Genomic DNA, 13,637 nt, shown 5'->3' on the forward strand with positions numbered 1-13,637 from the left:
AACAGGAATATAAGGGGAACTCTGCTGGCTCACACCAAAGGTCCATATAATCCACCCTATTTCCAACAATAGTTAGCTAGACTCTCGAGGAAGCACCAGAGAGAGCATGAATGCATCATTAAACACACAAGCACACCATTGTGCCATGAGGCCTCTGAACCCAGAACTATTTAGCAATCATAGCTAACAGATACTGATGCACCTGCTGACCATGATTTTATCTAATCCCTTTTAAGGCTTACAGGCCATCACCAAATCTTGTGACAGCAAATTCTAGAATTATGCATTATATGAAGATGCAATTTTCTGTATCTACAATATCCTTTTTAAGATGAGGTGACTAGCACCACACAGAGTAGAGTGGTACCTTGGGTTACATATGCTTCAGGTCAAAGACTCCGCTAACCCAGAAATAGTACCTCGGGTTAAGAACTTTGCTTCAGGATGAGAACAGAAATCGTGCTCCGGCAGCGAGGCGGCAGCAGGAGGCCCCATTAGCTAAAGTGGTGCTTCAGGTTAAGAACAGACCTCCGGAATGAATTAAGTACTTAACCCGAGGTACCACTGTATTCCAAATGCAGCCACACTATAGACTTCTATCAATTCACTATAGTGGCTGCTTCATTTTCAGTCCCTCTCATAATAATCTCTGCTGCACATTGAGTTGATGACTAAATTGTGCTAATCCCCTCCCCATGGTCTTACTATCTCTTGTGTTCAGATACTTCATTATACATGTGAACTGCACTGGCTCCCGGTGGAGTACAGAGTCAGGTTTAAGGTGTTGGTTTTGACCTTTAAAGTCCTATGCGGCCTAGGACCCACATACCTACGGGACTGCCTCTCCTGGTATGCCCCACGGAGGACCTTAAGGTCCACAAATGACAAAATTTTGGATGTCCCAAGTCGCAAGGTGGTTCGATTGGTCTCAACTAGGGCCAGGGCCTTTTCAATACTGGCCCCGACTTGGTGGAACGCTCTCTCACAAGAGACTAGGGCCCTGCGGAACTTGACATCTTTCCACAGGGCCTGCAAGACAGAGCTGTTCCGTCTGGCCTTTGGCTTAGACTCAGTCTGACCTTTATGTTTTTCCCTCCCCTTACAGTTTTCATCTATGGGCTACTTTTAAAATGAGGGTGCATTTTAAATTGCATTTTAAACTGTATTTTAAATTGGTTACCCCCCCCATTATGTTTTTATTGTAATTTTACTGGTGTTGGCTGCCCTGAGCTAGGGAGGGTGGGGTATAAATAAAAAAAATATTATTATTATTAAGTTGGGATTTGTTTATTTTTTTGTTCCAGTATATATCACTTTACCCTACCCTGATCTCTTCCTTACTGTCAGCTTCCCCACCTCCCAGTTATCACTTCCACCTGTCATTACATGCACAGATCTATTTCTAGCACTTTTTAAAGCCTACTGAGACTGCAATCATACATGCACTTATCAGGAAGTTCCACTAAACTAAATAGGAGTTATTTATCATAGAATCATAGAATTGTAGAGTTGGAAGAGACCCCAGAGGTCATCGAGTCCAACCGCCTGCAGTGCAAATATCTCAACTAAATCATACATGACAGATGGATTTCTGTATAGCATTTCCATTTCTTACCCTTAACACCAAATACAGGCCAGAATATAATTTCCAAACAACAAATTAGGTTCAACAAAAGAATATTAACATTCTAAAAAGTAAAACAAAAACTGTGCATTAAGCCAGTCTTCTTTTGTAATTCAGAAATTAGTAGTTATCAGGAAAGGACAGGGCATTATGGCATTAGTTTGGATGAACAACAAACAGAAAATTATCTTAAAAAAACAACTAATGAAATTACTTCATTTCAATTTTTTAGAATGTCACAAAGTATACAAACAGCAGGAACCTTTCATTGTGTACATCACTAATAAGTCCACTTCATGGATAAACATATGCGTGGTATCTGACTAAAGCATACCAACAGAACCACTGAAAGCAATAAAGTTACTTGTGACTAACTTAAGTCCACTGATGTCAGTGGGTCCACTCTTGAACATTACTTAGTCAGATACCACCCATGTTAAATTATCTCTGTGCATTTGTTATTCAAAAGGAAGTCTCACTGAATTCAACGGGATGTTTCCCTAGGTAAGCATGCAAGTAATTGCAGCCTTCGGTCACACAGATAAGTGAAATACCGTACTGTTGGTTTATCTGAAGGAACATAATCAATGCTTCTATAGGGTGATGCCTGTTCCTGCACCAATCCAGGGGTTGTGGCAAAACACAAAAGAAAATGTGCACTTTATTATGACCTTGACCAGAATTGGAACCTTTGCCCCCCATAAAGAAAGGGGCTCCAAATGTTATTCAAAAACTATAAATGAAACATCACTAATCTCTGTCAATTGAGTATCTTCCATAATATTGGCGTCTTAAACTTTAAGGACAATAATAGTATGGCAAGTAGTATTTCTACTTTCTACAGGCTTTTCTACCTTATTTTGAAATCCTTTATTTGAAAGTTGGTTTGGTCAAAGTGCTAAACATATAATGTTGGATCCTGTCTTTGATACTGCCAGTGGGACCATCTCCTGAGCAGGGTTCTACTCAGGAGATGCTTCCACTGGTAGAAAGGGGGTGGGGAGATGCCTTTTGCTGATTTCACCTTCTTCATGATGACCCCAGTGCCACTTCCCCAACTGTTCCAGATGCCTACCCCCTGCCTTTTGGAGCACATTTTCAGCGAGCAGAAGTGGGCTGCAGTAGGGGGAGAAATCAGTCATGGAATCCCTCTATTGAATCAAAAACCTTTCATGGACAAAATAAAACTTTCCGTTCCTGGGAGGCAAAGTCTGGATTCATCCCACAGACAGTCACATACATTAATTTCATGTAAGTTTTGAATAGTCATTTTCCACTTTTGAATGGAAAATAGTAGTTCGAACTACTAAGTGTTTTATTGCAATATGAAACACAAGCAATATTTTTTATCCTGCACATCATTACTACAAATTTAACTCTAGTTTCTTCGTGTGAAAACAAACAAATGAGAAACAGAAAAGAGAAAAAATGAGATAATTTCAACAAACCATACCTAGTAATAAGGACCGCATTATCATGGTGGGCAATTCCATTTTCTGGAATGGTGTTTCCATCACTTTGGTGAGAGAGAATGGATTTCTGCCACTTACAGAAGCTATCAAGGGACTTGTCTGCATGGTGATTTATCTCCAAGTTTGGCTGCAATACAACATGCATACCAGAAATGTTCCAAACAAATTACTAGGGTCAGTGGTTAAGACTTCTGAAGTCTAAATCTGATCTATAATTAGAAGCAGTGATTTCTAGGAATAATTTCTTCTTGCCAATTTTCATCTGTGTTAAATCTGGCCTACAAATTATTTTGTGCATATAGATCTCATAGATTTAATTTAAACTTCAATAATCGATTTGTTAAAAGTAATATTACAGATTAGTTTCAAATGTTACCTTTTCCCCACAGATTAGTTTCATGTGTGAAAATTTATTTAAATATTGAAGGCAGCCCTTACACTTTCAAAATACAAAAACAAAAAAACAAGCTGTGACAACTTTCTAGCATCCAAATATCCCATGTATGTCACACATTTTCATTAAATAAAAGTAAAAATCTTGAAAAACATTGCAAATTAATACCATTTAATTTCTAATTTTAAGATCATAAAATGTTTGCAGATGAGGTTTGATTATCGAATACTGTTTTTCTAAACAATTATTAGGTACATAATATTATTATACTTTGATTGTGTGATTTATATTTTAGGGGACTGATATTTATATCACAACTCATTCTTACCTGATCTTCTGTAAGAACAATTAAACGAGTCACAATAATATTCACAACGTTTCCTAGGCTGGAATCACGGTAAAGTTTGGCAACCTGACCTCCAGAAAATAAGAAAAGACATAAAGTCAGACAAAAAAAATCTACAAATGTTTATTATTAACCAGTGCAGATTATTAACAGTACTACCTAAGTCACATCAAGTCTGAAAAGCAAGAGAGAAGGGTATGGAGAATTTTTCCAACTCTTATTCACTACTACCCACCCACATCATAACCATTCCTGTAGCAAGCCCAATTCCATACCCAGTAAAAATGTTCTGCGAATTTGTTAAGTCAATGCTAGCCAAATGCCTGTTATTATAATAGTATATGGGCTCAAAAGGGTCAATATATTGCATTCTTCTGTTTCCAAGTGCAATTAATTACTTTTCCTAGTAAGAATTAAGGCAACTATCCACTTCTAGAGGAGAATTTGTAAAGGAATACACTTGTGAACACTGTTGATGTGGAAACCTAACCTGCTCCTTGCCCCAAGCCATTCCTTAGACTCTGACCCTGGGTTCTTTCTTCTCATTGACATGCTAGTATTCTATTTGCTGTATTTTTTATGTATGTGGAAGTACATTCAGTCCTATGAGTAAACAATAAGCTGAAGTAGTACAGTCCACAGGTTTATCAGCTCAGTGAGAACATGACTGGATTAAAATATGATAGAATGCTGGAAACTAATTTTTATATGACTGAAAAATTGTAGTACAAAAGCCCTATCTTAAAACTAACAGCAGAATCTTATTACCCACACTGCAGCTTCTGTGGCACACACAGAAGAACTGTAAAAGTTATGCTGGCATCTAACTACATAGACTCCCTGCCCCCCATACCATTTCACCCAAATCAGATACACGTGGAATTAGGAATATGAGCATTGCTTCAAATGTTCCTTATATTGTGCACCTGAATACTCAGCCTCCTCCTCAACTTCTGCACAGCGCGCCAATACCCTATTTTGAGCTACCCTAGCTCCAACAAAGGAAAAGCATTAGTTCCCACCGCCTACCCTGAGTGAAACATGGAAGCAGAAGCAGCTTGCATTTTACCACTTGAACTTGCTAGCTTGCAAGTGAATTTACTTGATAGCAAGCACCTGTATGAGCCGTTTCTAAGAAAAAGCTTGTTGGGGACACAGTTCCTAATGCAATCTCACTCGACACCTTACTAGAAGCATTGCAAGAGAAGTGAGCAGTACACTTCCCATTCATTAACTTGGAAAACACAGCTGGTACAAACACATTCTTAGGTTTGAAATTAACATCAACAATGCCCTCAATATTAAAATGAGTTGTATCAACATGTAGAGGGATCAAACTTACAATATTCATGACACTCAAAATGTAATGTTCAATATCTTTGCGACCATGGTATCCCACCATCATTTTGTCTGCTACTACCAACGTCTCCACAAAACGTTCAGTGCTTATTGATCTCTTCAGTCGATGGTGACTACTTAATGTGTGATTAATTGGAAGTAAAGTTGGAAAAGCAAGGGTATTGTTCAACCACCAAGGTTTACTGCTTCCTGTGAGGTCTTCTAGGAATCAAAACAATTAGTGACATCAAGTGGATTGCTATATTAACATCTTCATGTACATCTGCTTTATATTTATAGTCTCTTCAAAATTCTTGAAGAGTTTTTGTTGTGAGCACTATCTTTTAATAAACATTATACATCTTAATTTTTCCTTAGAAGATATCAGACAGCCTGCTTCAATATTAAAAGCTGTATTTGCACTAAGCCTTTTCGGATATTCTCTTTTACATTGTCACATATCGCTTCTACTAAAAGCGAGGAAGATTGCATGAACATACAAATTTATTTATCACTCACCAATGTGATAGATGTCCACAATGAATTGCAGGACTTACACATGGTTAAACATGTGTTCACAGTCTGAGCAATCAGTGTATGGAAGTCCAAATTTTGCAGACCAGAATATGAGATTGACTGAAATTTTGAATAGATTTCTAACCAATCACAAAGCAGGATACAAATAGGTTCTTGCTTCAAGGTGAATAAAAAGTAGAGCCATAGTAGAAGAAAAGAAGGAGAAAAATCTAATTTGATCATATAAGTATGCCCAAAGTTTCATATGGGCTCAAATATTCTGCTATGAATAAGTTTTATACTTCAGCTAAACCATAAGTTTATTATTTCATGCCTCCTCAAATTTGAACCAGAAAGAAAAACACAAACGTGAATGCAAAAATTAGTATATATAAAATAGTGCATTTATAATATTAACTTATTTCTAATTTACTTATAATAGGACCTTACCCCCACTGCACCCTGATTATTTTGTGAGAGCATCAGTAGTGAAACAACTTTTATTGTGCTGTATCTGGAGAAACACAAGTAAAAGTTGGGGCGGGGTGACTCCTTGCCCCTCCCAATCTCCCTGAAAAATATCTCTTGATTGGGGAATGCCCAAAATCTGGCAGAACCAGATTTGTGACTGTTCCCCTTTCTACTTGTGTTTCTCTGGATCCAACACATTGAAACGACCAACTGTTTTTACACCAGTTACAAAATGTCTCCAGCATTTATTGTTTATTGTTTATTAAATTGTTTGACTATTATTTACAGTGAAATAGGAATACCTTGAATCTTGTTGTGACAAATACTATACTATTGAGGAATTTCCTATACATTTTGATATATTTTAAGTTCTTATGATTAGATGAAAAATATTTGGAAACAATTACACTATCAGTAAAGGCATCAGGAAGTGTTATTTTAAGAACTATATTCTATGGTGTAAAGGCAGTGTAGCATTCAGGTAAGGCACATGGTTTTCATGGACAGCACAATGGGTCACATCTTCCATTTACTCTGTTGCTTGGAGCCAGTTTCATCCCCCATACCACGGCAGCAGCAATCAGTGGCATTATTGCAGCAGAATTAAGAAAAAAGTCCAAGAGAGGCAGCCATATCTCTAAGCATTAGCCAACATTACACAAGAAGCAAATTGTAGGAAGAAATGCTCTAGGAATATTAAGGGGCAGAAGAAGGCTGGGCATCTCCCTAAGATGCCAAATTGGTAGCAGTGGCACATGCAGTACAGCAGGGATCACCAACATGGTGCTCACAGACATACATGTCCCTAATGAGCCCTTCCACAGCATTTGCAGGGTCCCCTCCCCCACTACAATTAAGCTTGAAAGAAGCATTCTGTAGTAGCTAATTGGCCAGGTTGCAATGTGTGTTTGGTTGTAGGGTATGTGTAGTGCCCAGAACAATATCTTCAGTTTGAAAATGTGCCTGTGAACCCAAAAGTGTTGGCGAGACTTACAGTATAGCCATAACACAAGGGATTATTCTCAGTCTTTGCCTCAAAGACACTGGGTCTCATCCAACACTGCAGCTCCACTGATGCAAGGCACTTCAGGGTGCCCCAAGGAACTTCCTCTTCCTACCCTGTCCCCTCCAGCCCCTACCCTGCACCCTCAAAATCAGCTCGGGAGTTCGGGTTGGGAGAGGAAACAAAATGCCATTGCACTGGCAGGAGCCCACAGGTGCAGCATTGCATAAAACTCATTATGTTCCAGATCTTAGCCTGGAAAAATAATATAAAATCATAAATGCCAAAGATAGATGGTTCCTTTGAAAGAAAACAAAAATTATCTTGATATTTTATCAAAGAAAGGGAATGAACCCATTACTGTCATTGTAACTTATTTACCTGAGAGACCACAATGAGTATAATCATAGAAGAGTCGATGGTACATTGCAGACTTTTTGTAAATAACATGAGGATGACCACTTTCGTAACTAAAATGATTGGCATTTTCGGATACATTTCTTAGAGGCTCAATAAAATACTCTTCATCTTCTGTAGCAATAACACCGTGCTTAATAGAAGGAAGAAAAAATAATGCATATAAGTTATCTGGCATCAAAAAATACAAGGCCAAAGCCATTTCTGTAGAAAATATTTAATTTGAAGTTCGTGACTGGACTTAACTGTCAGGGGTCCTTTACCTTTTAAGGATTAACAAGTCCTATTCCTATGCAGGAATTCAATTATAGCTTGCACAATGTACACTTCAGTCTATCTCTCAATGAATTTGATTCTACTAATTTCAGTCTCTTTCCAAAACACAGTATTAAAAAAACACGATATCCAACTAATTTGTACCCAGAATAGACCACTGAAATCAGTGAACTTCAGCTAATTAACTCCATTTATTTCAGTGGATGTACTGTATGATTAGTTTAGCTGGCTATCATTCATATAATACTGAAGCTACAGGTGTTAATAATATGTACAAATAAGAAAGAGTGCAATTCTACCTCAACTGTTAGTGATGAAGTTAGGATAAAGTGGACATGCCTGTGTGCTGGCCTCCATTTACAGGAGGCTCCTACTGCAGCGTTGGAAAGTGCAGCAGTTGGAACACTACCACCAGTAGTTATCCTACCAATAATAGCCAGCACAGCGCCCCAAAATGACACATTACAGGGTGGATGCACTATGGATGCACTGAGTTGTCTTGAGAGTAGTGTGGTCTTCACAGCTGTACTAGTCTGGTGCTGGCAGAACAGAAGAAAAAAGAATGGCTCCCAACCTCTGCTCCTGCCAGCACAAGCCAGGAGAATTTCAGATGCAATGGTTTGCCTTATTGCTCTCAGCCATGTGTTAAGTTTTTTCTGCATGCTGTGTTTCCTGGATTTGTGAGTAGGCGCAGACTTAGTCATGCTTAGCACAGATCCTCTGAAATGGATGGTAAAGGTAAAGGGACCCCTGACCGTTAGGTCCAGTCGTGGCCAACTCTGGGGTTGCGGCGCTCATCTCACTTTATTGGCCGAGGGAGCCAGGGTACAGCTTCCGGGTCATGTGGCCAGCATGACTAAGCCGCTTCTGGCAAACCAGAGCAGCGCACGGAAACACCGTTTACCTTCCCGCTGGAGCGGTACCTATTTATCTATTTGCACTTTGACGTGCTTTTGAACTGCTAGGTTGGCAGGAGCAGGGTCCAAGCAACAGGAGCTCACCCCGTCGCAGGGATTCGAACCGCCAACCTTTTGATCGGCAAGTCCTAGGCTCTGTGGTTTAACCCACAGCGCAACCCGTGTCCCAAAATTGGTGGTACTTAGTCCTAATTGATTTCAGGGGATCTAGTCTAAGCATGTCTATGTTTGGATCTAACCCTATGTGTATACAATTAAGATTAAGAGTAAACCCTCACATATTTCTCTAAATAATATCCTTACGTGGAGACATGTTGTGCACACCTCCTTGGGAAAACATGCAGGAAATAATAACATTGCTGTTCTCACGTATGTAATTAACATTTAAAGCTGCTCTCAATAAATATATTCACCTAGATTTATATAGGTGTGGTGACAAAGCAAGAAGTCTCAGTGCAAATTATGTAAAATTATAAAAACAAAAAATCATGCTTGAATATAGTTATACTCATAACAATTACACCCAAACAAAATTGTTCCAGTCAAACCATTCGGAGCAAAACTTCAACCAATGACACACAGATGTTGTAGTGCCACATATTGTAATACAAATTGTTAATATCACATTATGCACTAAAAAATACATTTTAAATTGCAAGATTGAGTCAAACCAATTATTATTGAAAGCTTCTGTTTTTATCCAGATGCTGAAACCTAACACTACACACGACCTTCATGTAAGCAAAGACCAATAAAATGTATTCATGCTATTTATATTGCTCATAAAAACATTTTAAATACGAGCCACCAACTCTGAGCAGATTAACAGATCATCAAAATGCAGGAAGAACTCCCACACAGTTTCCACAGTAAACTCATAATTAATCTAAACTTGCAATAATACCAAGAGAGACTTGCTATTTTGCAGTAAACAAAGCTGTTTACCTGTAAGCTGTGGTTCTTTGAGTGGATATTCAACGCAATCAGACATATGGGAATGTACTATCACAGTCTATCACAGGCATGATCTTCTGGAAAAGTCTACAACATCAGTGTTTTTGACTTGCACATGAACAGTAGATTCCCATATATGTGGTAAAGAAGTAGAACCAGTGCCACCCCACTATGTTCTATTCACAGACAGTTGCAGATGGCATAAATAACAGAAAAGCCCCGTGATAGGTTCACGACTTCTGCAGCTACTGTAGAAATGTGTGCGACTGCAGATAATACTTTGTGTAACTGCCTAACAGGAAAAACTGCAGGTAACTGGAAGGTCAGTCTGGTGCAATGAAACTTCTTTAGCTAAAGCAATAGTTCCCAAACTCCTCACCCTCCCATGGAACACTTGAAAATAGCCGAGGCTTTTGGTGGACCAGTTAATGATTTTTCTGCTTGTTGTAGAAATTGTAATGTGCTGTGCTACAGGCTGTATGATTTTTTAATCTTATTTTTACAGACACGCCATGGGCCACCTGAATAAAGCTCACATACCAGTCTGGGAACCCCTGAGCTAAAGTAAGGGATAACAACACTGTATTAAAACTATTGAAGGTGGCAGATGGCCAGAAGTTCAAAAGGATTTCCCATCAAGGAAGTAAAAGAGTTGGGCTCCAATAAACAACCCTCATCTGTGAATGAGGGACTATGTTAACTAAACCTCTGAGAATGCTGATTATCCTAGCTTGTGGTGGAAGGTAAAATGAAGTCCAGAGCTTAAAGGTCTTTCCATCCCCGACTTATTAAAATATCTCAGGTTGTGTCTAGCCTCCCTGCTTAATCTAATACTTCCTGTCTATACACTGACCATTAAAATCAACACTATTAGTAGAAAAAAACATTATAATATCTAATTTTGCTTCTAGCAAACAAGTATAAAATTCTGAATGGATCATTTGCTTGATCCTACATTCATTTGCTAGCGTAGTAGTCTACAGGAATCAGAACATAATATTATTTGATTCTGGTTTTCCAAATACTTTTCTTCTTTTGAGATCAAAAGTGGCAACAAGCATAGTCATCAAATTTTTCAAGCATTTTAAAAATTAACTGCAATTGTCAAATAATTTACTACAATGTAAAATTTCATTTACCATATTGGCCCAAATATAAGATGCACCCACAAATAAGCCATACCTTTAAAATTCAAGGCTTATTTGCGGGTGCGGCCCGCCTCCCGGCACTACCGCCCTGAACAGGGGGCACGGGGGCAGTAGTGCTGGGAGGCGGGCGTGCAGCATGCTTGAAACCGAGCGCCAGCTTGGGGACACTACCATTCAGGGCAGTAGTGTCGGGAGGCGGGTGTCCAACGCTCGGTTCCGAATATAAGCCGCACTTTTACTTTCCAGTTGGAATTTGAGGGGAAAGCGTGGCTTATATTCGGGCCAATACAGTATTTCAATAGAACCTACTTCAAAGGACGACAGCTTTGAAAGTTCACCTTTTTCATATGTTTGAATGCTACAAACTTTTAAAATTGTCTTCCATGCCTCTAAATGCAGTTGTGGTATCATCATCATTACTATTACTACTACTACTATTATTATTACTACTACTACTACAGTGGTACCTCAGGATGCGAACGGGATCTGTTCCAGAGCCCCGTTCGCATCCCGAACAGAACACAAGACGCGATAGCTTGTCTGCGCATGACGTCATTTTGACTGTCTGCGAATGCGTGAGCGGCGAAACCCGGAAGTAACGCGCTCCGTTACTTCCGGGTTGCCGCGGAGTGCAACCTGAAAGCACTCAACTTGAGCATATTTATCCCGAGGTATGACTGTATTACTATTGCAAAGGGGAATGGAGAAGAAATGAACTGGCGAGTTCCCACCATCCTGCTCCCAGTGGTGGCACCTCTCCTCCCACTGTCACCACAGGGATGGGTCTCTGCAGAACTATTTTGCCCTTCAGAGGAGTGGAGAAGAAGCAATTACAGCTTCTTCTAAGAAACAGTTATCTTTATTCCTTATTGATTTAATCAATTATTCCTTATTAATTTAATCAATCTATCAACTGCTTAATATAAAAAGTTTTACAAAGTAAAAAAAACAACCATAAAATAACAAAGCTAAAATGTAGAAATGTCAATAAAAATCCAGAATCCAAATACTAGAAAAACACTGAGCAGTGCAATGTTGATATTAAAAGTCAAGAAATGCCCAAACATCTTATTGTAACTTTCTTTTAAAAATCAGTGCTTATTTTTGTAACCATCTTACATAAACTATTTTGGGAAGTCTATTTGATAAGCAGTATACAAATACCTTAAACAAACACCTTAATAAGTGAATGAGGACAAACTCATGAGAGACACCCAGCTCTACACTGCTATTACCTAAAATATCTTCAGTAATAAATAAAATGACATTTTCCATGTCCTACTTGTGTTCTTTATAACTTTATCAGCACTGCCATGAAGATTTTTTTTATTAAAAAAAACACTATTTGCCTACGCCGCCTTATGAGTGGAGAATATACAATTCCTCTCACATTCCAACTGTTCTCTCACTATGGTGAGATGTTATTTAATACAAATACAGGTTTCGGTTCACAGAGTGAAAAAATAAGGTTTAGGTTTACAATCCCATGCACATCTACATAGGAGTCAGTTCTGTGGAAACATATATAGGATTTTACTGTTATTCATCTCACCCTTATGCTAGACATAGGCCTAGCCTAAAAAAAAAAACAAAAAAAAAACTTGTACCATTTTTAATAGGCATCTGGAACGACAACTCCCTTTTTCCTATGCACTTCATGTCATGAGAAGGTACTATTATTTGCTAACTACTGACTTTTAAAGATGACTTCATCTATTACATATATGTACCAATCAATGGCCTCCACATTCTCTTTCCAGACAATTCTCTGACAGCTTCTTGAAGCCTCCATTATGTGTAGTTAATACGTTCTAGAACAGCCTACCAATAAAATAAAAAAATTCTAAAGTTGGTCATTCAAACTGTAAATTCTAGTTTCCACAGCATAAACCTGCTTCCACGTGTTGGAGGATGGGGGTGGGTGAGGGGCAAAATGACATTAGCTTAGTCTTCTTTTGGTGAAACATTGTACTTGTCTCATTTGTTAAGAGCCATTATAGATTTTCTCCTTTATACCCTTTTCCCTTTGAAAAGTAAAATAGCCTCTCAATGTTTTAAGTTCCCCACCCCAGCTTTTCAAGTGCTAAAAGTAATTTTAGTAGCAGTGGTGGGGAATTCAGTAAATGAATTCCAAGGATTAATATTATCCTCACAATATGACAGTTAGCAGGTTTTAAATTCTCGCCCATCCCCCCACCTGCCTGAAGCACCCACAGTATACTATACTATATGAAGTATGAAGGACTGGCAGTTATTGCCTCAAAGGCAGCTCTCATGTATTTACATTATGTAGAGTTCTCAGGGCCTGTTTATAGATATATATATATAACTAGAGATATATATGGTAGTTCATTTGTTTTTTAACAAAAAGGATGCAGAGAGAGCCCATGTACCCCAGTTCAGGAAGATCTACCTCAAGCTGAATGCTTCTGGTCTTCAGAAGTGGCGATTTTACTTAGCCCCTGCGATAGCTTTGGGTGACAAATGATTGTGTGAGCATACTTTCCCCTTGGGATGCTAATGGATAAAAATGTACTATTTGTTTTTTTGTTTTTCTAGCCACTTGCTCCTTTTTTTCATGCATGCACAGGACACACACTAGTGAGACAGAGGCCAGTTATACTCAATCTCACAGTATTAACCGCTGAAATCAAGCACACCAGGACTGTCTGTGGCTAGGAACACAACGAAATCTGAAGTAATGTATAAATTTCAGCATCTCACTGTACCAGTTTTACAAAACAATCGTTTTAATTCATCT

General features: G+C 38.6%; 1 protein-coding gene across 15 annotated transcripts in view; it reads right to left on the bottom strand.

Moving 5' to 3' along the window:
* ADAMTS6 (ADAM metallopeptidase with thrombospondin type 1 motif 6) overlaps positions 1-13,637 on the bottom strand; it is a 124,681-nt gene that overhangs the window by 92,724 nt on the left and 18,320 nt on the right. For 8 of the 15 annotated variants that reach the window (XR_013977150.1, XM_080972369.1, XM_080972370.1 and 5 more), the window contains 4 exons: positions 7,546-7,714; positions 5,179-5,396; positions 3,819-3,902; positions 3,078-3,223 (listed from right to left, as the gene is read on the bottom strand). Coding sequence is in view for 14 of the 15 variants with exons in the window: in XM_080972369.1 (XP_080828495.1) it covers positions 3,078-3,223; positions 3,819-3,902; positions 5,179-5,396; positions 7,546-7,714 (617 nt within the window). In the remaining variant the exon portion in view is untranslated. The other 7 variants (XM_080972364.1, XM_080972372.1, XM_080972365.1 and 4 more) reach the window with 7 other exon arrangements.

Source organism: Podarcis pityusensis (genome assembly GCF_964106645.2).
Source record: "Podarcis pityusensis genome assembly, chromosome: 11".
Lineage (NCBI taxonomy): Eukaryota > Metazoa > Chordata > Lepidosauria > Squamata > Lacertidae > Podarcis > Podarcis pityusensis.